General features: G+C 40.9%; 1 protein-coding gene across 1 annotated transcript in view; it reads right to left on the bottom strand.

Moving 5' to 3' along the window:
- Positions 1 to 529: 529 nt before the first annotated feature.
- adam19a (ADAM metallopeptidase domain 19a) overlaps positions 530 to 27,429 on the bottom strand; it is a 178,130-nt gene continuing 151,230 nt past the window's right edge. Inside the window, exons 18-23 of the mRNA XM_026333492.1 lie at positions 25,624 to 25,732; positions 25,250 to 25,391; positions 21,809 to 21,908; positions 20,646 to 20,897; positions 12,221 to 12,429; positions 530 to 1,331 (exon numbers count right to left, since the gene is read on the bottom strand). Of these exons, the coding sequence (XP_026189277.1) occupies positions 1,280 to 1,331; positions 12,221 to 12,429; positions 20,646 to 20,897; positions 21,809 to 21,908; positions 25,250 to 25,391; positions 25,624 to 25,732 (864 nt within the window). The 3' untranslated portion in view covers positions 530 to 1,279. The remainder of the gene's footprint in view (positions 1,332 to 12,220; positions 12,430 to 20,645; positions 20,898 to 21,808; positions 21,909 to 25,249; positions 25,392 to 25,623; positions 25,733 to 27,429) is intronic.

Below are 27,429 nucleotides of genomic sequence, written 5' to 3'. Positions count from 1 at the left end.
GGAAGCATCTTTTATCCCACTGAGTTCTTAACTACCCCACTTCTTAATTAATTTTAATCAACATTCAGTGGTTATGTATCTATTGGGGCAGTAGGCTGGAATACAGAGACACTTTTAACTCCATACAGAACTGACGCTCAGACTGCACACAGCTCCCAGTGGAGGCACAACTCACATGTGGGTGTCTGTGGCTCAGGAGGTAGCGCAAGTCGACCATGAACCAGATCCTTGGCTTCTCTGGTCCACAGGCCGAAGTGTCCTTGGGCAAGACACTGAAGACAAGGCATCCAAGTTGCCCCCGGTGGCTGTTCCATCGGTGTATGAATGTGTGAATGTTTGTGTGAGCGAGTGGGTGAACGGACAAAAGGGCTTTGAGTACACTTGAGTGTAGAAAAGTGCTATACAAGTATAAGATCATTTACATGCATCCAGGTCTTCCCTTGCAAACACACGCACTGACTGTCAGCACTGTGTCACGTAAATTTACATTAAATGTTGTTCAAGTTGGAATAAAAAATATGAAAGAAACTTAATTTTGTAAAAAAATTTTATGCAACAATTCAAAAATCATAACCCACAGCAAAAGACATTCAAATTAACATGAGTGACTGGAGTGTGTCTTACAAGCCCCAAGCATCAATCAGGTCCACCACCATGTAAACAGTGTTGAAAAGAAGCTGCTGTGTGATTGGCTCTCCTTCCTCCTGATAGGTCTCTCCTCTTGAAATTTGCACTTTAAGACATTCTTCATTCAATAACAATAAATTATAAAACCTAAAAATATGGAGGTGTTGACTTGTGGTAAACTTGAGTCAAGGAGATTTTCAAGCATTTGTGACACACCCCAGATATGATGAGACCTCTTTGGCACATAACATAAACCATAAAACCTGACATACAACAAACTGTAAACAACAAAAAAAACCCATTACAAATTGCATTTTTATACACAGACAACATTGACAGATAAAAAAAACACAATAATCCTGAAAAAACTGATTTGGCAAATGTGACTGTCCCTCAGCGATAACACTTGTCTCAGTCTGCAAGGCCACCGTGCAAACTGCGTCGTCGTGGTTAATGTTAGCACGCTGGGGGGAGGAGGAGGGGGGAGGGGGTGGGTCAAAACTGAAAGGTCCTTTTGTGTCACTGGTTTTAAGTTTGTGTTTGTCCTCCTCTGGTACATGTGACAGCTCCGTGGTTTCCCAGCTAAAGTCTCTTTAGTGCAAATAGGCTGTCAGCTGCTGCCTCCTCAGAAGGTGAAGGAAGCAGAGGAAGGTCATTTTCGTGGTGGAGGCGAGGCTGTGTTCAGTTTGACACCTGGGACTGGTCTGGAAGGAGAAAGGAAAAAAAGAGTCAAGCTTAAAGTTAAACTGATACAGCAGACTTGCTCATACACACACACACATGCACATTTATACATACACACACACACACACACACACACACACACACACACACACACAAATAAGCAGATCAAGTTCAGTGAATAACATGAGTAACAGTATAAAGGTAAGCGGTAAACTGCCTGAGGTGGAAAAAAGAAGGTTTAAAAACCAAAAACTGAAAAATTAATTATGTACTTTTCAGTGTTATACAAAAAGGTTTTTTTCAGGTAAGAAGTAAAGGATTAACAACTTAGAGCTGTTCTGAAGTAATAGAACTTAATGTAAATTAAGACTTGAAAGTTGATGTTTTGCCTGTATAAAAGCAGTGCTGTAACAGACTCTGTTACTATATCCTTCTAAGCAATATTCCTTAAAAGTGTAGGTGTTTCATATTCCTTTAGAGAAATTGCATCCAGCTGGTTTGGGATGAACTGGACATAAAGGTGAATGTAAAGCAACCTACAAGCACAGCACATTAGTGGCAATGCACAGTGTTGTGAAGAACAACAATATTTTATATTTGTTGTAGAAAGAATGCCACGAGTATGTTTGGCTGTTAGTATGAGTATGTCACAAATGTAAATACCCCTGTCTGCCATAATTTGAGAAATACTGGCCATTTTTTCATGTTATAAATGATCATGCAGAAAACTTTTCTTTAAAAGGATATACATCACTGCCGGCCATCAGATACCCCACTGTTATAATAACATGGCCAAATGAGGAGGTAGAGGCTAAGATCCACAAGTACATCAGGAAGATGGCCCCAAGTGATGATGTACGTACTGAATACCTCAGGCAGCAGAAACCTCAGGAGATGGAAAAAGAAGAGCAAGAACCATCATGGCAGGACAAACCTCTGCACGGTATGTACCACTGGCAGATAAAAGAAGTGGCTGATATCAAAAAGTCCTACCAGTGGCTGAACAAAGCTGGACTGAAAGACAGCACAGAGGCACTAATCATAGCAGCACAAGAACAGGCCCTGAGCAGAAGATCGATAGAGGCCAGGGTCTACCACACCAGGCAGGACCCCAGGTGCAGGCTGTGCAGAGATGCCCCTGAGACAATCCAGCACATAACAGCAGGTTGTAAGATACTAGCAGGCAGAGCGTACATGGAACGCCATAACCAAGAGGCCGGCATAGTGTACAGGAACATCTGTGCCGAGTATGGGCTGGAGGTCCCAAGGTCAAAATGGGACACGCCTCCAAAGGTGAGGGAGAATGACCGAGCTAAGATCCTGTGGGACTTCCAGATACAGACTGACAAACAGGTGATGGCTAACCAACCGGACATAGTAGTGGTGGACAAACAGCAGAAGAAAACCATAGTGGTAGATGTAGCGATCCCAAGTGACAGCAACATCAGAAAGAAGGAAGATGAGAAGCTGGAGAAATACCAAGGGCTTAAAGAAGAGCTAGAAAAGATGTGGAGGGTGAAGGCAACAGTGGTCCCCGTGGTAATCGGCACCCTCTGGGCTGTGACCCCCAAAATGTGGCTCCATGAGATTCCAGGAACAACATCAGAGCTGTCAGTTCAGAAGAGCACAGTGCTAGAAACAGCTAAGATACCCTCAAGTTCCCAGGACTCTGGTAGAGGACCCCAGCTTGAAAAAGAAAAAGACTGCCTGTAAGGGCGAGTTGGGAATTTTTTATATTTATGTATATACACTAACTGGGTCTGTGCTGCTTGTCTTTTCTTCTACATGTCTTTTTATGGGCCTTGTTGGCATTTTGAAAATAAGAAAATATAGCTACAAGTACAAATACATTTATGAATGTTTTTATCCAAAGAATGGAGATATGGTTTGAGTGCTGCTTCAGACTTTACACCCTGCTGCGAATAAAATTGTGCAGAAATTTCTTAGAATAAAACAAGTCATTATCATAAGAACAGGCACTGTCAGTAAAAACCAACTTTGTGTAAGAGCGCTCCAATGATATTGATTCTGTCCTATTGTTTTCCATGCACACTCGAACCCTTCCTGGAATACAAACACAGCTGGGGATTTGTAAAATGTGACATGGGCAGGGACCTTGTCACTTATAAAATTGAACACTACTTGCTGATGAAGAATTGACTCCAGTGCATTGCATGGTTTGTACTTGGGGCGTTTATGGGCTCACACCAGCTCTGAACAGAAAACTAGGATTATTGTGAGGCAGTATTTTTCACAGATACTGCTACTTTATAGGTGGATCATAAAAACTGGGTTGCAATCTCAGGATATGAAAGAGAATTACAAACAATGGCTTGTTTATGAACGTGGCTTTTCTCATTACATGTATTTTAGATTGTATCAAGAAAGTAACATTCCCTCTGAGGTCAGTTTAAAGTCAGAGTAGTATAAACCAGAGGAAGCTGTAGAAAAAGTAGAAAATGCACTAGTGTGGTTTACACATACTGTGTGCAGACCTGTAAAGCATGTTCAATACAGTACAGCGCACAGAGTAACTGGTCATGGTCACTTGTTTAACAAACGGCACCTGACCACATTCTGCTGGGATGCTGGATGCACTCAAGTTTCTGGTCTGCTTCTGTTCATTAACATTTCATAAGTCTCAAAGCTGTGAATCTCAGCTCCCACAGGGTAAAAGTTACCATCACTCCCATTCTCTGTTGTGCTGAGCTGGCTGTTTGCTGGCAGGAGTTGGACACCAAATTTTACCTCTGTGTATAATATTCACTCATGCAGCTGCTTATTATGTATACCTGGATAGAACTAAGTCACTCCAATCCAACAGTCCTGCAATAAATTTTCATTCATAAAATAATACGAAGATTATTAATTCCAGAAGGGAAAACTCAGGCAACAGCAGAAGCAAAGCACTAGAAAAAAAAAATCAAGAAAAAATATAAATATAAATAAAAATGTAAATGAGCAAACATAAGCCATCCAGTATCTGTAAGTTATAACATTTCAAAGGAGTTAAAGGGCATATTGCATGTGCAATATTGACATTACTGTTCATAATTTAAGTCCTGTTATTGAGGGGGTGGCATGTGTGCTGCCCTTGTTGTATAGTATTATGGCTATGGGGACAAAAGAGCATCTGAAGAGTTCAGTCTTGCTCACTGGTGACTCCCTCACTGGTGGCTATGATGAGTGTCCTATCTGACGGAGCTCATCACTGAGCAGGTGGGAGAGGTTACAGGGGATGGCACTGGTATTGGCCAGCATCCTCCTCTCTAACACAACCTTTGGATTGTCCAGTTAAAGCCCCACAACACAATGCCCTTCCTCAGAAGACATGGTGCTGCCACTCCAGCACACAACAGCAAAGAAAAGAGTATTCACCAACAGTCTGAGAGAACATCCTGAGTGCTGAACTGCTCACATTAAAGGAGTGAAACTTCCTGAGGATGTAAAACCCACTATATCATTTTTTACAGAATAAATCTGAGTTGGTAGTGTAGTTTATTATCAATGTACACCCCTAGGTAATAGTATAAATCCAGAGTTTGCACAAATTTTGTAAAAATGCAAACACAGCAAAACCACTATAATAAAGACTGCAGCTTTGCAATAGATGTTATCAGCCAGCTACTTCATTTCCTCCGTTCCATACATGTCATCACAGTATGTAAAAATGGCAGACTTATTCAGTGGTGGGTCATAAAGATCATAAACATGTTAGTCTTGTAAACACGTTAGTCTGACTAAAATTATTCTAAATCAGACTTCTCCAAGTTGGGCTAAAACATTCAGATAATGCAGTTGGGAGTCAAGCTTCTTCTGCATGAACAGCTTGATTAGACATAGGGCAGGCAGGGGCGATTGCAGCTCAGGTGTTGGGGAAAGTAGTAGTGGAGAATGTACATCCTGAGTTGCTGGTATGACCCATGGTAGGGAAGGAGGTGTTGGCTCTATATAAAAACAGATTAAACTGTCCCTATTCCTTGCCAAAAAAGCCCACTTTTACCTGTGAGGAGGCTTTTGATGTCCTTCATAATCTAGGGCTTAATGATAGGAAAGTATGTCACATTTGATGGCACAGCGTTGTCTTGAAGAAGGATATAGTTCATAATGCCTTAAGAGAAAGAACCAATATCCTCACCATGGTCCTATAGAAACTGTATGGAGACTGTCTTTTTAAAATAAGAAGACTGCAACCCTTGAACCAGACCTTCACACTGATTTTAGTTACAGACCACAATCTATGACTGAGACTGGTCTAATCAAGTATTCAAGCATACAAAGAATGTGTCTGTCCAAATGTTACATATAAGATAAAAATACAATAAGGAAAGAATAGGATGGAGGAACATGCTCATAGTTTTTAGAATTGTTGGAGGAAGTTCCCCTTTATTTATGGGTCTACAGGAACCAAGAACTACAGTGGTGTGAAAAAGTGTTGGCCCCCTTCCTGATTTCTGTTTTTTTTTAGGTAAAAACCTTCATTTAAAAACTGCATGATGTGTTTACTTGTGTTATCTTTGACTAATATTTAAATTAGTTTGATGATCTGAAACAAAGTGTGACAAACATGCAAAAAAATAAGAAATCAGGAAGGGGGCCAACACTTTTTCACACCACTGTATAATAGTTCATAGAACAGACAGAGCAATATTGTGTGCCTAACCGAAATGTGGCTCAAAGATCATCACTCTACGCCTAGCCTACCTGGATACACCAGGTCAGAGCGGACAGATGCGAGCCAAGCTCTCATAAATCTGTTGGTGGGGGGCTGTGTATGTTTATCAATAATAGCTGGGCCACACGGGAGCAAGTGTGCACACCTGACTATGAGATCTTAACCGTTTCCTTCAGACCCTTTTATCTCACCTGGGAGTTTGGACAGATTACTATTATCCTTGTGTATGTGTAGGGCCCAAATGATGACACAGCGATGGATAATATAGCACAGAGTTACGACGCGCTCACCCGTTCTGCGGACCAGCCAGTCTTCATCCTTGGAGATTTTAACTCGTGAACTTTCTAATTCAATATCTACCTACACTCCAGCAGTACGTAGACTGTCCCACCCACCTGAATAGGACACTCGACCGCTGCTATGGAAACATAAATGATGTTTATAAAGCATTATGCAGACCACCCTTAGACCATAATGTTATCTATCTTTTAGCTAAATATAGACCTATGGTCAAGATGGTGAAACCAGTCATCAAGCAGATACAGGTCTGGTCTGACAACTGTAAAGAACGACTCATGGACACCCGACTTATGAAGGACTGTGCTTACCAACTAAAAGAAGTCCTCACAAGGCTGTTTCAGCTCCTCCTAGACACACACACTGTGTCTTGGAAGTTCACAAAAATCAGGCCATTGCCAAAACGACCTGGTGCTCGACCTGGTCCTCTGTATTGTGTAACACTACGGAGCAGGTTTTAACCAACCGCCTGACCTCCACAGTAGGCACTATGCAAGACCCGCTACAGTTTGCCTATAAAAGCAAATGAGGCACAGATGACGCACTACTGACTCTGCTTAACACAGGCACTAAACACCTTACACACTCAAAAGTATATGCAAGGGTTTTTTTTTTTTAATTCCATGAAAACATACATCCTCTTGAAGAGACTTGTTGACTTCAACATTAACTGTACTCAACATTAATTCTCTGCATCAGACAGTATCTCTTCTGCCGTCCACAGAGGGTTTATGCCAGAGAACACTTCAGAGGAAATCTCTGTGAGCACCGGGTGCCCACAGGGATGTGTTCTATCACCTATTCTGTTTAGTCTCTTCATTAATGAACATAAGTTAAATGATACATGTTTAAAATTATTTAAATACGCTAATGATATGGCTCTGCTTGGCCTCCTGCACCAAAAAATTCCTCATCTGAGGGGGTATATTTAGACCACACCAAGGCTCTCCAAAACTGGTGTAACACCAGTCAGCTGCAAATAAATAAACAAAGTTAAAACAAAGGAGTTATTTGCTCCAACAATACGAATTTATGGCCTGTCACACTCAATGGTCTGAGTGTGGAGAGTGTTAGTAGCTTTAAGTATCTTGGCACAATATTAGACACTCAACTCAACTTTCAGAGCAACACTGAGTATATATTCAAAAAATGCTCTCCGCGATCATACCTTCTGAGAAAGCTTGGCAGCCTCAGTGTCTGTCGACAGATTTTGGAAGTTGTCTATAAATCAATTGTTGAGAGTGTTCTAACATTTCATTTTCCTGTGTGGTACAACCACCTGACCTGCAAGTCCAAAAACAAACTGAACAGAATAGTTTCAATGGTCTCCACGATTGTTGGGAAGCCCCAAAAACAACTGAGCAAGTTGTACAGAGAGAGGACCATTAACCAAAAGTATTGTTGCAGACAGTTCTCATCCTTTCCACAGTCAGTTTGAGCTCTTGTACTTTGGGAAGCACTACAGGGTCCCACTGGCAACTAAGGTGGTTTTTAAAAAGTCTTCTGTTCCATGCACATGTTCTTCAACTGGAATTTGACTTGCCTGCCAGATACAGATTTAATGTTTTACAGTGTGCTTTTTTTCAGTATATTTACAGTATACTGATCAGATTTTATGTTCTATGTTGTATGTTTGTCTCTTATTCATATATGTATTGGTGAACCAAAGGAGAATTTCCACTTTGGTGGTTAATAATAATAATAATAATAATAATTCTATTCTAACTCTGTTTTGGGGGACTTTTTTAGCTCCTACTTTAATGTAGGTACTCTTACAGCAGTCGCTTTTGGAACAAATGGTTCTACGGACTCAAACTAAAAACAAAATTAACCAAAGAAGTAAGTCAGTTTTATTGGAACTCACTAGTGGAAGAAATAAAACTGAAAAAGATTGTGTAACATGTTTTGTTAAGATCCTACTACAGTAAAAGACATTTATCATAAAGTATGGCTGTGGTTGACTAATTCAAATGAAAAGGGTATCACCCACAAACAAAATGCTGCCCTTTATTCCTCCTCTCCTGTGGAACCAGCTCCCAGCCTGGGTTCAGGAGGCAGACACTCTCTATACTTTTAAGGCTAGACTTAAAACCTTCCTCTTTAACAAAGCGTATAGTTAGGGCTGGTTCAGGGTTACCTGAACCATCCCTTAGTTATGCTGCTATAGGCCTAGACTGTCCGAGGACCATCGGTGCACTGAGCTCCCCTACCCTGACCCTCCCTTCCCTTCCCCTCCCCTCTCTTCTCTCCTCCCACCTCATGTATATTCCACCATTGAATGTCACTAACCTTGTGCTCTCTCTCTCCCCTAGTTTGTGCTCTCTCTCTCTCTCTCTCTGTACCTTCTGCAGGTGTCCCTGGTCCTGGAGCTGTATATTGCTGATGTGCAGTTACTGGTCCCACCAACCTGCAGTGTCTATTTGTTGTTTATTGTTGCTGTTCTTTTCTCTCTGCTCTATCCACTCACCCCAACCGGTCGAGGCAGATGGCTGCCCAAACTGAGCCTGGTTCTGCTGGAGGTTTTTCTTCCGTTAAAGGAAGTTTTTGCTCTCCACTGTCGCCAAGTGCTGCTCATAAGGGAATTGTTGGGTTTTTTGTTTTTGTAAAGTGCCTAGAGATGATTTGTATTGTGATTTGGTGCTATACAAATAAAATTTAATTGAATTGCATTGAATATTCAAACATTTTGAATCTCTACATTATGTTCTGTAATCTCTTGATATATGAATCCAGTAAACCCCAGCTCTTTTAGTGCTCATGTTTATAAAACATTAAACAAAACAGTTCTAGGGACTCAGTTCTAAGAACTACAGACTGTAAGGGCCTTTCTTCTGTTTGCATTTACATCACCAGTAGGAATGTTGAAGTAATGTAAGCTGGGTGATGGTTGCTAGTCACTTTTGCTTAACATTTAACAACAATGCTAAATCTTCATGTCTTGCTTTGATGCCTCAAGAGAGCCTTGGTAGGCAGCTTAGACTTCAGTGTCTATAAATGTTTCAAAAAAGAGTTTTGGTTTTTTTTTCTTTACATAAAGCTGTTGTTTGCGCTAAAAGTTACTTGTCAAAATACCGGTTACCTGTGCTGTGTTTGACAAATCAATTTAAACATATGTCACTCATGGTTCCAGTTGCACTGGAAAAGTATCTAAACTGGACTCTATTCTAAAAAGTGACTAAAAACAGCATTCTTAGACTATACTAGTTCTTAGAACTACATTTATATATCTATAGTTCATAAAGGTTCTAAGAACTACGAAAAGGTTCCTCCGGTCTGAAAGCACCTAATAGAACCACAAATGAAGACTGTTTATGATGATTTATCAGATTAACTTAAGTCAGTGCTGCACCAGTGATCAGCATTTGTAAAAGTAAATTTTAGTAAACAGCAGCTTTTAACATGGAAAAAACTCAAATGGACAGACACTAAAGTATGGGCTGCCTATGTGACAAAGAAATTTTAGAGATCTTAATACATCAAAGTGAAATATGAAAATTTTTGCTAACGTTGTTAAATGTCATGCAAAAGTGATGTCAATAAAGCAAGCATTAGACGGCTATGATACTTCAAGGTCCCTCTGGTTGTGAATGCAAACAGAGAAGGGCCCTTTAGGGTCAGTAGTTCTCAGGTCCACTCCTAATGCCACTTTTCCATTATATAGTTTTAGTACTTCTCGGCTCTACTTCACTTGTCTTGAGTACAGTTCTTCCATTACAAATGAGTACCACCTCAGTGTGGGTGGGATTGTCATAGCATGGTGGCACGAAACTGCCGTGACATCCTTTATATGCAACACAAACACACGCTCCAACACTTGAAGGACTATAGTGTTGTTTTGTGAGTAGCATTAGCCATTTCCCTCGCTAATGACTATAAAGTGGAAAAATAAACGGTTGCTGTTGCCGGTTTTTAACAATGGTAGGTTTGATCTTTGTGTTGGACGCAGTCGGACAATGTCGGTGGGTCATCTGTTGACGTCACATTTTAGTATCAGGTCAGCTTGCATGGAACCTCAGCCGAGGAGGTATTAAAAAAATACCTACCTCCAGGTACTATCCCCTAATGGAACACCCAAAAACTGAGTCAAGTCAAGTCGAGTAGAGCCAAGTAGTGTTAGTGGAAAAGACCCATAAGTGTGCTAGTTCCTAGAACTGATTCCTTAAAACTGTTTGCTCTGAAAGTGCCTAATTTTGAAACTGTTTCAGAGAAGTCATAATCATTGTGGAAGCTGCAGTATGTGCCGCTGTTCCACTGTACTGCATTATACAAAGAGCTGTTTCTGTTATTTTGCCAACAACACTAACATAAATGGTGTGGATACAATAACAGTTGTATTAGACTGCATTTGCTTTAGCAAACTACCAAATGAAAGGTAAATAAGTGATTCTAGACTCTGAATAAAATTAATGATCTTTTAAAGCTTAGGACAAAATAACATGTTTTATTATTTTTGGGCATTGTTTGATAGCTAACAGTAGAAATGAGGAGAGAAAGAAAGCTGGGGAATGACATGTGACAGAAGTCCCTGGGCAGACGTGAACTGGGGATGCTGCAGTTGATGGTTGCCACCTCAGCTTTACACTGTGTCTATGCAGAAACCATTTCAGCTGGGTTTTTCAAACATCTCACACTTCTCTCAAAACAGATATTCCTATTTTAGTCTCTCTAGCTGTCTTCACAGATTGTGTCACAAAAGCTTGTTTTATCTTTACACTCATAATCCAAGTAACTATGAAAAGGTGAGTGACCTAGTCGCAATACTCAATACTCTGCGTCTACACAGTTTAAGGCCATTTGAGCTAAATCCAATTAGCCTAGGGTAATAGCCATGTACAATTAATTACATCCATTTGTAACTTTTAGAATAAATCACTTTAAAGTTTCGATTTACATCAATTTCATATTAGTCACTAATTGGAGCAGCAATCTAGCTATTAAGGTGAATTTTTGGTCACTGCATTAAATAGCTGACAGCAGATAATGACAAAAATCAATGCAAACATGTAACAAGGGTGCCAGCAAGTTATAGTTCCTGATGGGCTGCTACATTTACATTACCATGATCAGCACAATAGTGAATTTCCTCTCAGCTTAAACTTTCATATTCTTAAAATGGTTATATCTTTTAACTAACAGCCTTCATTGCTGAATGTGTTTCTGAGGCCTGTTGAGGTCCACATCTTTAACAAAAAACAGAGCAAATTGTCATGAACTGCGGCGGTGTCGGAGTGGAGGTGTGGAGAGAAGGAGAGGCAGTAGGACCCAAGTGCAGACAACAAAGGTTTTTAATTCCTTCTGGGATTTCCAGCGGCAGCAATACATAAACCTCGGGAACCGGACGAGACGGTATCTAGGCAAGGACCGGGTAGAACAGTCGTCATAAAAAACTCACTTAACATCAACTCCAACTAAACACAACTATAACAATGCTTCGCCGGGGAACAAAGGAAAGAGGGAGGTATAAATAGGGGAAAACACAACAGGTAATCAAACACAGGTGAAACTAATAAACAAACCACCAGTGAAACTAATGAACACAAATAGTAAACGTGAAGCTGCCGGGGACTAGTTCACAGGGAAAAGGAAGTCTCTAAACAATAAAGGTCCCCGGCAGGAAGTCCCAAACGGGGACTCATGACACAAATACTAGAGAACTCTTGTCTGCTTGATAACATGAACTTCTGTTAGTGCACCTGCTAGCCTGATAATGCTAAATGCTGTAGAGAACAGAACTTATAGAACTTCTGGAGTTGTTGCTAAAATTATTAAATTATTAAAAAGCAGTGAACATGTATGATGATTTCATAGTTTGAACTCCTGCTCTTGAATTGATAAAGAGTCATAAAAGTCTGATCTTATTGCAGACATGAAAGAGAACAAAAGTTCCTCATCTAACTGCCATATGGCTGTGTGTGTCAGTGTTGTGTGTTTGCCCACCTGAGAACTCTGAGAGGGGGGATGGCTGAAATTTTACCCACAGGTTTGGGGCCCACTGTTGGGGACATCATGACCAGTAGTCCCGAAGAGGGTTTAGAGCCTGTAGTGCGGGCTGGGCTCGCTGTTTGGGAGGCTCCTCTGGTTGGGCTGAGAGGGAGAGGCCTCTGAGGAGGGAAGAGGGATTTTCTGGGCTGCAGCTCAGACACCACCTAGGAAAAGAAGAAAGGAAAATATTCATATATATTATTACACTAAAACACACCAACCAGGTTAGGTGTCAGAATAGGCTTAGAAACAGAGAATTACTACACTATAATGACACTGATTTTGCAAATAGCACTTAAGAAGCTCAACACAGGGTCTGACAAAATAGAGTAAGGACAGGAACCAAAGAAAAAGCTTTTAAGAGTTTAAAAGGCAAACAATTAAAGAAAAGTTATCATAAAAGAAGAAAGGGCCCAATGGGCTCCCTGCCAGTGTGGAACACAGCTCAAAATCCCTGGCACATGAACCAGAGCAGGCAGAAAAACACCATTCCAGTTTCTGTACTGCCAGTCTGGAATGGATCCACGTTGTCTCCTGAATGTGTGATAAGAGGAACTACTGCCCTATTACACACAAGTAGTAGATTAAAAATTACCACTACAGCTGAGATCAGACCATAAAGTTAACTATAATGAAATGTTCAATATTTGACACAAAAAGAAAAAGGAATATGACATTCAAACCCTGATCTAATTTAAAGGCATTTTACACTTCACAGTACTGAGTACTGATAAGTTTTGGAGGATAAATCAAGAACTGTCATGAGGTGGATTTCTTAGTTCTGGTTTTGGACTCTTATTTTGGTTAGTTTCCTGTTTTTTCACCTATGTTGATCATAGGTAGCTTTGTGTCTCGTTTGTTCATCAGTAAGATTAGATTCACCTGTTTGTAATTAGTTCTGTCCTGAATCTATTTATACCCCGTGTGTTTCTTTGTTCCTTGTGGAAGCATTAGCGTTGTGTGCGTTAAATGTATCAAGTCCTATGTTGGAGAATTTTCCGTCTGTGCTTGTTTCTGTTTGTTTTTTGTGTCTGAAACACCGAGTGGTGTTAAAGTTCTGCCTGCCTGCCTGTTCGCGGAGTGGCGGAGATTTCCGTGTATTTTTTTGTGCCTGAGCCCTGGACGATCCAGGGAAAATAAACCTGCTGTTCCTGCACTTGGGTCCTACCTCTCCTTCTTCATTATCATACCATCAGTTTCATGACAAGACAGCAATCAGATAAAGAAAACCTCACTGCTCTTGTATTTATTGTTTCTTCAGTGTTAAGAAGAAATCCCTATGAACTACTCTGATACAAAGACCAAGGGTTTTCTCATTAGCTCTCAGGCTTAAATCTACAAATGATACATTTAGCTTCAGTTATGAGCAATGTGAAGTTCTTAGTTCCCTTAAAATTGGCAATTCAATATGAACTTTTAACATGCATTTTGCAATATACAATAGGCAAAGTGGTAATTCAATACTCAATTCACTTTGAAAATATTTTGGTTACAATGTCATATTGTTGTGGTATTTTAGTCTATATTCATTTTGCCTCTTTGTTCAATTTGCAATTGGCAATTCAATGTGTAAAGTGGCAACAGGTATGTAACACTGATTGCACTCTATCTATTTATATGTATACTATGTGTTCCCCTTTGACTGAGGTATGACACAGAAAAAGATTGAGAAATTGGTTCCATTTGCAAACAGGTGCTTCAGGTTTAAAAGGTCCTTAACCCTTGTGCACTGTTCGAAAACACTACCATTTCGTTATGTTCAGGATGAAAACAGTACATCAGGGTTAAATGCCATGCAAACAGTACACTAAAGACTTCCTGAATGTCTAAGTCTGTTCCAATCCATCCAGCAAATAGCAGAGATGAGACCTTGTAGCCACCAAACCAGACCCTGTTCAACCCTTGACTGCACCTAAAAATTCTGTCCATAAAGATAATGAACAGAATCGCTGACAAAGGGCAGCCCTGGTGGACACTGCAGGACAGCATCCAGAGCCTTGAGGAACTCAGGGGGACATCATCCACCTCTGCCGCCCTGCCAGTGTGCAGTTGTTTGACTGCCTCATTGACTTCAGCAACAGTGATTCAATTAAATTAAATTAAATTTTATTTGTATAGCGCCAAATCACAATACAGTCATCTCAAGGCACTTAACAAAACAAAAAAACAAAATCCAACAAATCCCTTATGAGCAAGCACTTGGCGACAGTAGAACCTGGCTCAGTTTGGGCGGCCATCTGCCTCAACCATGAGTGAGTGGATAGAGGAGAGAAAAGAACAGCAACAGGGTGAGAGTAAGTCAGTGCAGTGATGGGGAGTCCTCAGGCAGTCTAGGCCTATAACAGCATAACTAAGGGATGGTTCAGGGTCACCTGAGCCAGCCCTAACTAACATACTAACCTACTTTGTCAAAAAGGAAGGTTTTAAGTCTAGCCTTAAAGGTATACAGGGTGTCTGCCTCCTGAACCCAGACTGGGAGCTGGTTCCACAGAAGAGGAGCTTGATAGTAAAGGCTCTGCCTCCCATTAAACTTTTGGAAACTCTGGGGACCACAAGTAGACCTGCACTCTGAGAGCGAAGTGCTCTACTGGGTCTCTATGAGGTCTTTAAGGTATGAAGGAGTTTGATCATGAAGGGATTTGTATGTGAGAAGAAGGATTTTAAATTCTATTCTGGATTTTACAGGGAGCCAATGAAGAGAAGCTAATATAGGAGAAACCTGATCTCTCTGGCTAGTTCCTGTCAGGACTCTGGCTACAGCATTAGGATGGGATGGATTAACTGGAGGCTTTTTATGGAGATACTGGGACATCCTGATAGTAATCAGTTACAGTAGTCTAGCCTTGAAGTAACAAATGCATAAACAATTTTTTCGACTAGGATATTCCTAATTTTGGCAATATTCGCAAGTCAAAGAATGCAGTTCTAGAGATTTGTTTTAGATGACATCCAGGATCCGCCTAACCAGGCTACACTGCCATAAGGCAGCTAGGCCACTGGGTCTGATGTTGGGACTCCAACATTGGGAAGGAGAGAAGTTGATGATGGAATCAAGCTTCAACCAGATACTTTCAACAACCAATTTTTTACATTTTTGATTTTTATACTTTTATATTCAACCAGTCCTGTTCTTCAAAGACCAAGGAGGTTGTGATAGCTAAGATAATGAAAGAATAGAAATGATTGATTATTGTATTGTTGATTATACTTAATAAATACAGTGGGTACGGAAAGTATTCAGACCCCTTTAAATTTTTCACTCTTTGTGTCATTGCAGCCATTTGCCAAAATCAAAAAAGCTCATTTTATTTCTCATTAATGTACACTCAGCACCCCATCTTGACAGAAAAAAACAGAAATGTAGAAATTTTTGCAAATTTATTAAAAAAAGAAAAACTGAAATAACACATGGTCATAAGTATTCAGACCCTTTGCAGTGACACTCATATTTAACTCACATGCTGTCCATTTCTTCTGATCCTCCTTGAGATGGTTCTGCTCCTTCATTGGAGTCCAGCTGTGTTTAATTAAACTGATTGGACTTGATTAGGAAAGGCACACACCTGTCTATATAAGACCTTACAGCTCACAGTGGATGTCAGAGCAAATGAGAATCATGAGGTCGAAGGAACTGCCCAAGGAGCTCAGAGACAGAATTGTGGCAAGGCACAGATCTGGCCAAGGTTACAAAAGAATTTCTGCAGCACTCAAGGTTCCTAAGAGCACAGTGGCCTCCATAATCCTCAAATGGAAAAAGTCTCTTCCTAGACCTGGCCGTCCAGCCAAACTGAGCAATCGTGGGAGAAGAGCCTTGGTGAGAGAGGTAAAGAAGAACCCAAAGATCACTGTGGCTGTGCTCCAGAGATGCAGTAGGGACATGGGAGAAAGTTCCACAAAGTCAACTATCACTGCAGCCCTCCACCAGTCGGGGCTTTATGGCAGACTTGTCCGACGGAAGCCTCTCCTCAGTGCAAGACGCATGAAAGCCCGCATAGAGTTTGCCAAAAAACACATGAAGGACTCCCAGACTATGGGAAATAAGATTCTCTGGTCTGATGAGACCAAGATTGAACTTTTTGGTGTTAATTCTAAGGGGTATGTGTGGAGAAAAGCAGGCACGGCTCATCACCTGCCCAATACAATCCCTACAGTGAAACATGGTGGTGGGAGCATCATGTTGTGGGGGTGTTCTTCAGCTGCAGGGACATGACAACTGGTTGCAATTGAAGGAAAGATGAATGCGGCCAAGTACAGAGATATCCTGGAAGAAAACCTCTTCCAGAGTGCTCAGGACCTCAGACTGGGCCGAAGGTTCACCTTTCAACAGGACAATGACCCTAAGCACACAGCTAAAATAACAAAGGAGTGGCTTCGGAACAACTCTGTGACCGTTCTTGACTGGCCCAGCCAGAGCCCTGACCTAAACCCAATTGAGCATCTCTGGAGAGACCTGAAAATGGCTGTCCACCAACGTTCACCATCCAACCTGACAGAACTGGAGAGGATCTGCAAGGAAGAATGGCAGAGGATCCCCAAATCCAGGTGTGAAAAACTTGTTGCATCATTCCCAAGAAGACCCATGGCTGTACTAGCTCAAAAGGGTGCTTCTACTCAATACTGAGCACAGGGTCTGAATACTTATGACCATGTGATATTTCAGTTTTTCTTTTTTAATAAATTTGCAAAAATTTCTACATTTCTGTTTTTTTTCTGTCAAGATGGGGTGCTGAGTGTACATTAATGAGAAATAAAATGAACTTTTTTGATTTTGGCAAATGGCTGCAATGACACAAAGAGTGAAAAATTTAAAGGGATCTGAATACTTTCCGTACCAACTGTACATTTATTAATTTAAACACATGCTCTGCTAAATAAAATACAACATCTGCAGTTAAAGTAAAATCTTCCTTGCTTTAATTGTAATTTTATATGGGTTTCTTTAAGTCTACCAGTCTAGCTTTAGTGACCTCCAATTGGCGTCATTGCCACAAATGTGAATAACAATCTTATTGTATTTATGATTAGCCTTAGTCAGCAGCTTCAAATTTGACTTGATGTCACCTTTTGTGGCCCCAGGAATGCATTTGACAATGGTCACTGGAGATGCCAATTACCAGAGTCGGTTTCTCAGGAGGTATGTCGCTAAATAGGGAAAATCGTTAAGAAACATAAAAAGGCAGGTGATGGTCCGTGGGCTTCTGATTATCGTACAGTCACCCAGGCTAATTCTCCAGGCTGCTCTGGAGCTGTCGTTGGACAGCTAACAGGCCCTGAGCTTGGTGGTTCCATACCCACTACCCAGCTTGGCTAGCTGGCTTTTGTTCAAAGGTGCAGAGCTGTGCTTCCAATTCAGTGATCCTAAGCTCCAAAGCTACCAAAACCTTACACTCATTACAGGTATCATTATCACTAAAGGAGGGAGAGGAATAACTAAACATGTGGCACACCAAACAGGAGAGAGAGGAAGAGGGCCATGCTAGCAGCTAGCAGAGCTAACTGCTAGGCTAATGAGCCAGAAGTAACAATGCTAAGTGTGGAAATAGTAAGACGTACTGGACAAAAAATGAAAGGTACTTGACTAGTGCAGGAATATGTAACGACTTAGGACTTGTTGTACAGAGAATCTAGCTCGTTTTTAGGTATGCTAGACTAGCGTTAATCTGTAAACAAGCTGTACAGAAACACACAGCACAACGTTCTAGCAACAGGAAGTGAATTTGCTTACCCAGGAAACAGCTGCAGCTTGGATTAGGACTCAATGTCCCCAGTCTCCCTCAGGATGTGTGAAAAGCTTTGTCTGAAATGGGAGTTCTTCACTGAAGTGTCCAGAACATATAGTCAGAGGTCAGATGAAACAACTACAAAGTTGATTGTTGACCTCCAACATGGTGCCATATGCACTTATGGACACCCTTATGTTCGAACATGGTGTTCATTATGGACAAACTAGCACAGAAGTCCAATAACAGAACACCACTGGGGTTCAGATCAGGAGGCTGTTCCTCTCAGTCACACCTCTCCAGGTCTCACTGTCATTGCCCATATGAGCGTTGAATTCCCCCAGTAGAATGATGGATTTCCCAGTTGAAGCACTTTCCAGTGCCCCTCCTAGAGACTCCAAGAAGGCCGGGTACTCTGCACCGTCATTAGGTGCATAAGCACAAACAGTGAGAGCCCAATCCCCAACCAGAAGACGCAGGGATATAACCCTCTTATGGTGTTTCCTTTCATATAGGGTCTTTTTGAGCCATACTTTGTCTGGCCCATTACCTGCAACCAATTTTCCATTGGTGACCCTACCAGGCAAGGCAAGGCAAGGCAAGTTTATTTATATAGCACAATTCATACACAGTAATTCAAAGTGCTTTACAGAAATAAAAGACAGGTTAAAAATACATAAGCAAGAATAAAAAATAAAAAGGCATGCCACCACTTTGTTACCATATTTGCCCCTTGTGATATCGACTATCGGACCACGCTGACCCATATTTGTGGGTCCCCTACTTTCAGTTTGTCCCATCCCTGGTGGACTAAAAGTACCTCAACACAGACTATCTGCGGAGACGATCCTGAGTCCCGGACTCTTACGTCTATGATCGAGTAGACTACAGCTGGAGGTTCCAAACCCCTTATTTAAGTCTACAGCTGTTTAGACCCGTATTCTAAGGATAACACTAAAGCGCCAGGGTTCCTAACCCCTGAGTCCCTGACCCAATTGGCTTTAGATCGAAGGTTCCCAACCTAATCAACTTAGAGTACTGACCATGAGTCCGATTGTCTCCCCCAACTGGACAAAAGTAGTGACAAGACAGTTTTAAAAAAGAAAAAATAAATAATAATAAAAAGTTAAAAATTAATATTAAAGGAAACTGAGTGTAGATAGATCGGTTTGGATAAAACACTGTCAGGGCTAGTCTGGTCATATGTTATATGCCACACTAAAAAGAAAGGTTTTTAGCTTGGAAGAAAGATACTTGAGGTACCAGGGGCATAAAGCCCCGGGCAACATAGCTTCCTGGATTATTCGGGCATTCGGGCTACCACAATAAGTTGGTGACTCTTGGATGGCTCATTTGGTTAAAATGCTAAAGTAAAAGTGAACCTTTTTTTTTAACTGTGTAATATAATCATGCCCAACTGGCCCTTTGTCATGTTATGCTGTTCTGTATATTAAATATTCTCAGATTTGTCCAGTATGAATCTGACCATGTAGAGTTAATTCCAAAGTGGCTGCTTCAATACCAGGGCAGTTGTTGCTGCATATAGCCATAGTTATGGGAATAGGCTAACTGTAGATATTGTAATTGCATTTTCAAATGAAGATATACAGGGGTTGGACAATGAAACTGAAACGCCTGGTTTTAGACCACAATAATTCATTAGTATGGCCATGGATATTGACCCTGTGGAGCTCCCGACGAACAGTTTTGGTGGAAATAGGAAAGTTGAGGTGCACATTTAATTCTGCAGTGAGTTGGGCAGCTGTGGTTTTATGTTTTTTGGATACAATCCGGGTTAGCACCCGGACATCCCTTTCAGACAGCTTCCTCTTGCGTCCACAGTTACTCCTGTTGGATGTGGTTCGTCCTTCTTGGTGGTATGCTGACATTACCCTGGATACCGTGGCGCTTGATACATCACAGAGACTTGCTGTCTTGGTCACAGATGCGCCAGCGAGACACGCACCAACAATTTGTCCTCTTTTGAACTCTGATATATCACCCATAATGCTGTGTGCATTGCAATATTTTAAGCAAAACTGTGCTATTACTCTGCTAATTAAACCTTCACACTCTGCTCTTACTGGTGGAATGTGCAATCAATGAAGATTGACCACTAGGCTGATCAAATTTAGCATGAAACCTCCAACACTAAATTGGCCAGTGTTTCTTTTTCATTGTCCAACCCCTATATTTTTAGTTTTGTGAAGTTGTTTCTTCAGTTAAAAGCACATGCAGTCCACCTGAATGGATATGTGATGAAGCCATGATGAAGGCATGTAAAAAAAAAAAAGAGAAAAAAAAAAAAGACGTTTACATGACTAACTCACGCTAACTCTAAAGGCTAGAGTAGCTTCATCTGTCCGACAAAGCTATTGGGATGAGTAGTGAAACGTTTCGACTTAAAACTAGAAGTTCAGTTGCCATGTCTCAACCTCTAGACTGCCACATAATAAAACCTTTATATTAAAGTTTGAAGATTAATTTATTTTCAAACACAGTTCACAAAAGGGTCATGAGGACATGAGGATAGTTGGTGTGGGTGAGGAGGATACAGAGGATAGGGTTAAATGGAGGCAGATGATTCACTGTGGTGACCCCTGAAGGGAGCAGCCGAAAGGAAAAGAAGAAGTTCATAAAAGGGTCAAAAATGGACTTACTAGTGGAGATCGTGTTGGGTTGATGGGCAGAGGTTTCTTCGGTGGGCTGAGTCTCTGTGGGGTGGGGTGGGGTTTGGGTGCAGCCGCTGCGGGCTTGCCAGCTGGTAGAGGTGGGCGAACCACCTTGAGGTCCCGGTGAGCACCCTGAGAAGTTGAGGTGGGCCTCAGAGGTCTCACAATGTTGACAGGCTGGGTGCCATTGGACACTGGGCCTGGTCTGAGAGGCAGAACCTCTTTGCTGGTGTGAGGAAGCTGAAATCAGAACAAAAATAACAGTGACTAAAATGAGAGAACAATCCCTGGGTAAAGTCCAATTTCATCCATGTGGATGAGCTAATTGGACATAAAAACATCAACTGTGTGCATCCCTAGCAGTAATTACTTTTTAAGATAAGATTAAACTTTATTAATCCCAGAGAAAATTCTCAACTTGCTGTCAACAGCATTTTAACCACATCTTTAATTCTTAGTACAATTTATTTTACAGCAATTAGAGACATAAAATAATTACAGATAAAGTATTGTGCAATTCATAGGGACATTACAGGCTATCCTAATAGATACAAGTTGCATACCATTTCCTAAGTAGTATCCAATTATAGTCTAACATTTCCCAAAAAATATGGAATTGATCAACATTTTTTGTGATTAAAAATAAATCAAGGATCATAATATTGATGTTTAAATATAAAGCTCATCACTCCCAGACACTATGCTGATGTAAACCACCAAGATGCAGTTTGTGTATGGCAACTCATACAGTGTAGATATAATACTTATTACAATTATTCGTGTTTCCCCAAAAGACTTCCTTCTTTCTGATTTTGTCCTCTGTCCCTTCTTTTTGACTCCTTTCCTGCTCCTTTTGTATCTATTTTCTTCCTTATAACAAATGTACCCTAACCCTGAGCTATTGGCCCATCTAATTAAATAAATGCTATAAAAACAATGAAGTAACGGCATGGTGAAATTATGCTGAAGGCACACAGTGAAGCAGTGCAGATGAGGTGGATGTGAGAGGTGGCAGACTCTAAATGGTAACAAGCTGCTGTAAAATAAGGCCATTTAATATGAAGGTCAACCTCATCGAAGGTCCATTATTCAGAAGAAACAGTTACCACCCTCCTCCCAATTCTTCCCTCCTTCCCTTACACTCCACTCACCTCCTTGTGGTTGCTAGCTTTGTTGATTGGTCCAACCACCTTTAGGTGAAAGGCAGGATTCAGATGGCCATTCTTCCCTTTCTCCACTGATGCCTCCATCCTGAGGAGAGAAATAAGGATAGACAGAAAATAAATCAGTTTGACACCTGAAAACTGCCCTGCTTCATCATTCTTTTCAATTTGACATTGATTTTTTGGCCCCAGGTGGGAAATGAGACAGAAGTCGAGTCAACATAAAGTTTTTCATCCAGCATGATGGGAAAGGAAATACGAAGGTGAAGGATAAACCAAATGTTTCAGCCCTGTGTCTGGGGAGCTGATATCTGATGAGGCTGTCAAGTTGAGCCTAGTGAACTATTTCCTCAACAACTCTTTACACACAGACACACACATAACTGAAAATGAGCCTGATGAGAGCAACGAAACTGAATCAAACAGTAGAAATGTGGCCATAAAACCAAAACAATGAGCTCAAAGAAGCTAAAAATCTCCATACACCTAAGGGGAACTTAAAAGTTTGTGATAATTCTGTGTCACTATGGGTCATACCTTTTCACATTACTCACAGTCATTTGATTCATTGTTTATAAAAAAATAAAAAAAAAATAAAAAAATATTGCAGTTTGAATGACCATATTTTAGAATCACCTGAAACCTAAATCTCACTAAATGAAGTGAAAAAATGCTGATGCATTTGATTGAATTAGGTTGCAGAGACAAACTGGAAACTCAGTGTATGTATATACTGCAGGCTCTTAGCTAATTAGAAAGCTTTCCAAGCATACTGGACAGTAAAGGCATAAAAAGGCCTTTAATCAGCTCAAGCCACCCACTGTTGAACTGTAAATGAACCGAAACTATTGGCCATGGAACAAAACCAAAAAAAAAAAAAAAAAAGCAAAGCGTTTTTGTTGCAACGGCTGCTGTAAGGAGTCTTTTTAATCACTGTAGCGGCACAACTTTCCATATCTTCAGCCATTCATTTAGTTGTCTTCTCTCTCTGTCCCTTCAGCAGCAGTTACTGTAAAATCCTGCAGAGGCCCAATATCAACACTATTTAGCCTTTCCCTTTGTCTTCATTTGGAAGGTCAGGGTCTGTAAAAGGCTGCTTTAATGCTGGACCTGCTCCAGACACATTTCTGTTCTGTAAATCAAAGGAGGACGAATATTTTTAGAGCCACTAACTCAGCCAGTGTTATGACGAGGATGTCTCTGTGGGTGAGGTATATAGCTGCGCTCATAAAGGAAGCTCTGGGGTTTATGAGGACATGGATTTTGTTTGGTTCTGATGGAGATGAGCTGGCGCTCAAAACGCTGTCATTTATGCTGAGGTAGAGATAGAGATAAAGATGAAGTTCTGGTGTATGCATTGATATGCTTGGAGCACTGGCAGATCTGGCAATCTTCCTCCTTTCTTCTTTGCGTCCTTCTTTTTTTCCTCCCTTTCCTTCTTTTCTCTTATCATTTATTTCCTCCCCTGTACAACACCGTTTTTAAATTCACCTTGCTGCCACATTTTCCGTGCTTTATTCTTTTTCACACTTTCTTTTCTTTTCCTAACTTATTTTCTTTTTTCCATGCATGATTCATTGTCTCCTTCCTTCACTTTTTGTTTCCCTTCCTTTACAGTGTGATGTGCGAAATCCCCACTGCATAGTAATACACTGGTATTTTCAACAAACTAATTCTAACACTCAGAGCTCTGAGAGAGAACTCGAGCACTGGAAATATATATGAAAGACATTATATATGTTGTGGACAGAACATGGCATACAGAAGAAACTTACAAATCAAAGTTTACCTCAGAGTTTACCAGAGCCTAGGTAGATGTCTTCAAAGAGCTTGCCTTTGCCATAACCATCCCAAACCCAAAGATATAAAATTAACTATCACAGATTACAAAATAATAATAAAAAAAAACAAAATTTCCGATCTTTTGAAAAGTTGTTTAGTTGCAAGTGCTTTTCAGCTAAATATAGTATATATATATTTTATATTTTCTATATATTTTTTACTCCTCTGGCTTATCCTGCGACTTATTCAGGAAAGCGACTTATATGTGTATATTTATAGTAATTTTCTCCAGTAGTCACTCTTGACTCTACTGAAGATAATATTGTACCGCTAAAAAAGTAAAACGGTTTATGCTCACGCTAAACTGTAACTCCTAATAAAGTCTGCAGCTGAAACAAAGGAGTGGAGTGAGCCATGGTACTTCGCTCTCTAGTGTGTGTTTTTGCATGTTTTTCTGTTTTCTGCTGCCCCTCTCTAATCACCTACATCAGAGATTTACAAAGATTTTTGGTGGGAGGAGCAGCTGTTTATGGAGTTCACTTAAGGCACCGAAGAGGTAAGCATGCAGGAGCGCTCGTCAAGCTGAGGCAGCGGAGATTACACACTCTGCTCCCTTCCATACACCTGACAAATGTCCACTCCCTGGCAAATAAGATGGACGGGCTGCTGCTTCTCAAAATCAAACTGCACGGAGCGCTCTGGGAAAAAGAAGGCTGGTGGAATGTGTATAAAGAAGGTTGGTGTATAGATATCAGTGTTAAAACAGTCATGCAGTCCTCACTTGGAGACCCTTCATCAACTGCAAACCATTTTATTTGCTGCAGGAGTTTGTCTCGCTTGTTCTAGTCTGCGTTTACATCCCACCTCAGGGCTGTGTCACTGAGGCGATACAACAGCTGGCTGAGAAACAACACCCGAACTCACTGCAGGATTGTAACAGAGCAAACCTCACTCATGAACTACCCAAATACAGACAGCACATTAAATGTCCCTCCAGGGACACTGGACCACTGTTACACAGTTTCAAAGGATGCTTATTGCTCTGTTCCCCATGCTGATTTAGGACTCTCTGATCACTGTCTGCTTCATCTCAGTTAAAATCTTCTAAGCCTGTGGTAAGTAGTGCGAGGAAATGGACAGCAGAGTCGAAGCTGCAGTTACAGGCCTGCTTTGACTGCAATAATTGGAACGTTTTTGAAGCTGCCGCCACAGACCTCAACACACTGCACATACAACAGTAATAAACCGTGGTTCACACCCAACCTCAGGAAACTGCACCAGGCCAAGCAGGAGGACTACAGAAGTGGGGTCTGGGCTCTGTTCAAACAGGCCAGGAGCAAGCTGAAAAAGGAGATCAGAGTAGCTAAGAAGAGCTATAGTGAGAGGCTAAAAATCAGCTTCTCAACCTGAGAGTCTGCCTCAATTTGGAGAGGCCTGCAGCACATTACCAACTACAGGAGACCACACCCCCAACTTGAGGATAACCTTAAGACTGGCAGACAATCTGAACAGCTTCTATTCCAGGTTTGAAAAGAGTCCCATCACACCCCTCTTGATTCTGATTCTGACTGATCTGTGTGTAGCTCCAGTAAAGTCTGTGTAGTGCGTTGTTAGCAAACAGGCAAAAAGACAAATAGGCCATAGTACTTGTTGCTCTTGTTCTTCTCTCTCTGAGAAAGCCACTTATGGTAATAGGATGTCTTGATCCTGTAACAGTAGAACAGCAGCAGCACTGCAGGCAGGAGCACCAGGAACACAAACAGCAATCCCACCACCAGCCCAACCTGACCTGTGGAGACATACACACAGAGCATAGATACATACATACCTGTATCCCAGCTAAGGGGGATGTAATTTTTTACACGGATCACAGAATAACTATCTTATTAATTAATCCAAAACCTTCAGTATCATTTCACACATTCACATATTTTTTAACTTATCTCATTAGCACCAAGTGACATAATAGATTGGCACAACAGCAGGACCGTGTGTGTGTGTCTGTGTGTGCATGAACTCACTGTCATATTGGATAGGTCCACTGTCCACACTGCCTCCAAGGCCTGGCTTGTCACAGAAAGGGGGTGCAAAGCCTCGATTACAGTGGCAGTTTCCATTGCTGTTACATACCTGAAAACACACACAGACACACACACAGACAATGAAAATACATTTGTTAATGTGATTTGCTGTTCAGTCTCAGTTTAATCTTGTGTTGCATGTGCCCGGAGGTGTACCAGTCAAATTAGCAGTAATGTCTTATTTACGACAGACTAGCACTGCATGTCTTTAATAGGATTTCTTCTATCTTCACGCATTCACCATATAAATGGAACAGACCGCAAAACATTGGCATTATAAGTGCTATTGCACATTTGCAAAGGTGTTTGCATGATCTGTGTACAATGTTGTACATTTGTATGTTTAATCTTATTTTATTATTTTTAATACTTGTTGCTGCTGAATGGTTAGGTGTTGGCACAGTATGTATATTTGGAGTATAAGTGGATCCTTGTGTAGCGCCATTAGCCTTACTCAAGGCTAATAGCAATGCAAATGGACACCTATATTCTCTCTAGGTTGAGAACGCTGAATACCTTTAATTATCTGAATGGGTCAAAAGGAGAAAATGGCAGCAAGTTGAACAGTAACAAATTTATTGGCTCACAGCAACTACTTTAACAATATAACACATGGATTAGAGCTCTTCAAAATAATTAAATAAAGTGAGGAAAGATGGTGTGAATTCTGAATTCTTTGATTTGCTCTTTTTCCTCAAAAGAAGCATCACCCATACTGCCATGCTGCCATCTAGAAAGGCCGTCTGCAGCTTGGTTGCCTGAGTATACAGATAATCTATCTATAGTTATAGATAGAGGACAACTCTTGTTTCGGTTTTTTTTTTACTACAGTGTTACTACAGTGTAAGCATGGAACATTCTGACCATTAGCACCTTCAACATCCAAGGCCTGGAAAGGCTGGGTGGTGTGCCCTGACAGATGGGTTTTGACAAAAGAAGCAGTTACCGTGGCATTTAGTTTCAACTCCTGACACCCCAACATCTGCTATACATTTCTGTCCTACTAGTCCTCTAGGTAGCTTAGTTTGATACTTTGTGGGATTGGTTTGATGTTTTTGCCTTCCTGTTCCTTTCCATTTGTTCTTTGGGTCATAGTGGGCAGCTGCCAGAACAACTCTGATGTCGCTCTGAGAAGTTTCCTAAATCACTTTTAGTCTAAGACTCTCAGCTAGGACTTTTTAGGCTAAGATAGGGGCTCTCTGAGAGGATTCTAAGAATCTTTGTGAATACGGGCCCAGAAGATTTCTGTCACTACATGAGGCTGTGAAAGTGTTTCAATAGTTTGTGCGATCACTCTGCTGATGGAAGGTTGTGACAGACAAGTCATCACTACTGCACTGTTGCATTTTTCGAGTTGCCAAATACCTCAGTGTTGTAAACTCTTTCATTTCTGGTGTTATGGCATTACTACGTTGGGTGGGAGATGTGAGCGCATCTCTCATAAGTTCAACCACAAACACTATCCCATCATGATCCAATATGTAGTGTTTAATTAGCTCACGATCGTTCAGTGTTTGGAGAATATTTCTTCTTTCAGCCATTTTGTCCTTTGCTAAAGAAACTCTTAAGCCTCTTAAAAGTCCTCCTCTCTACTCTTAACAATTTTTACCTTAGGAGCTGTTTGAGGGTTAAGATGTTTGGTGAATCATTTTTATCTTTACTAAGATTTAGTCCTAAGTTTAAGGGGAAATTCTAAGAAAACGTCATAAATCTAAGAAATTTGTCACTAGGAGTAACTTTTAGGCT

Source organism: Mastacembelus armatus, chromosome 18, assembly GCF_900324485.2.
Source record: "Mastacembelus armatus chromosome 18, fMasArm1.2, whole genome shotgun sequence".
Taxonomy (NCBI): Eukaryota; Metazoa; Chordata; class Actinopteri; order Synbranchiformes; family Mastacembelidae; genus Mastacembelus; species Mastacembelus armatus.
Note: the sequence above shows the minus strand (reverse complement) of the source record. Positions and strands in the feature narration are given on the sequence as shown.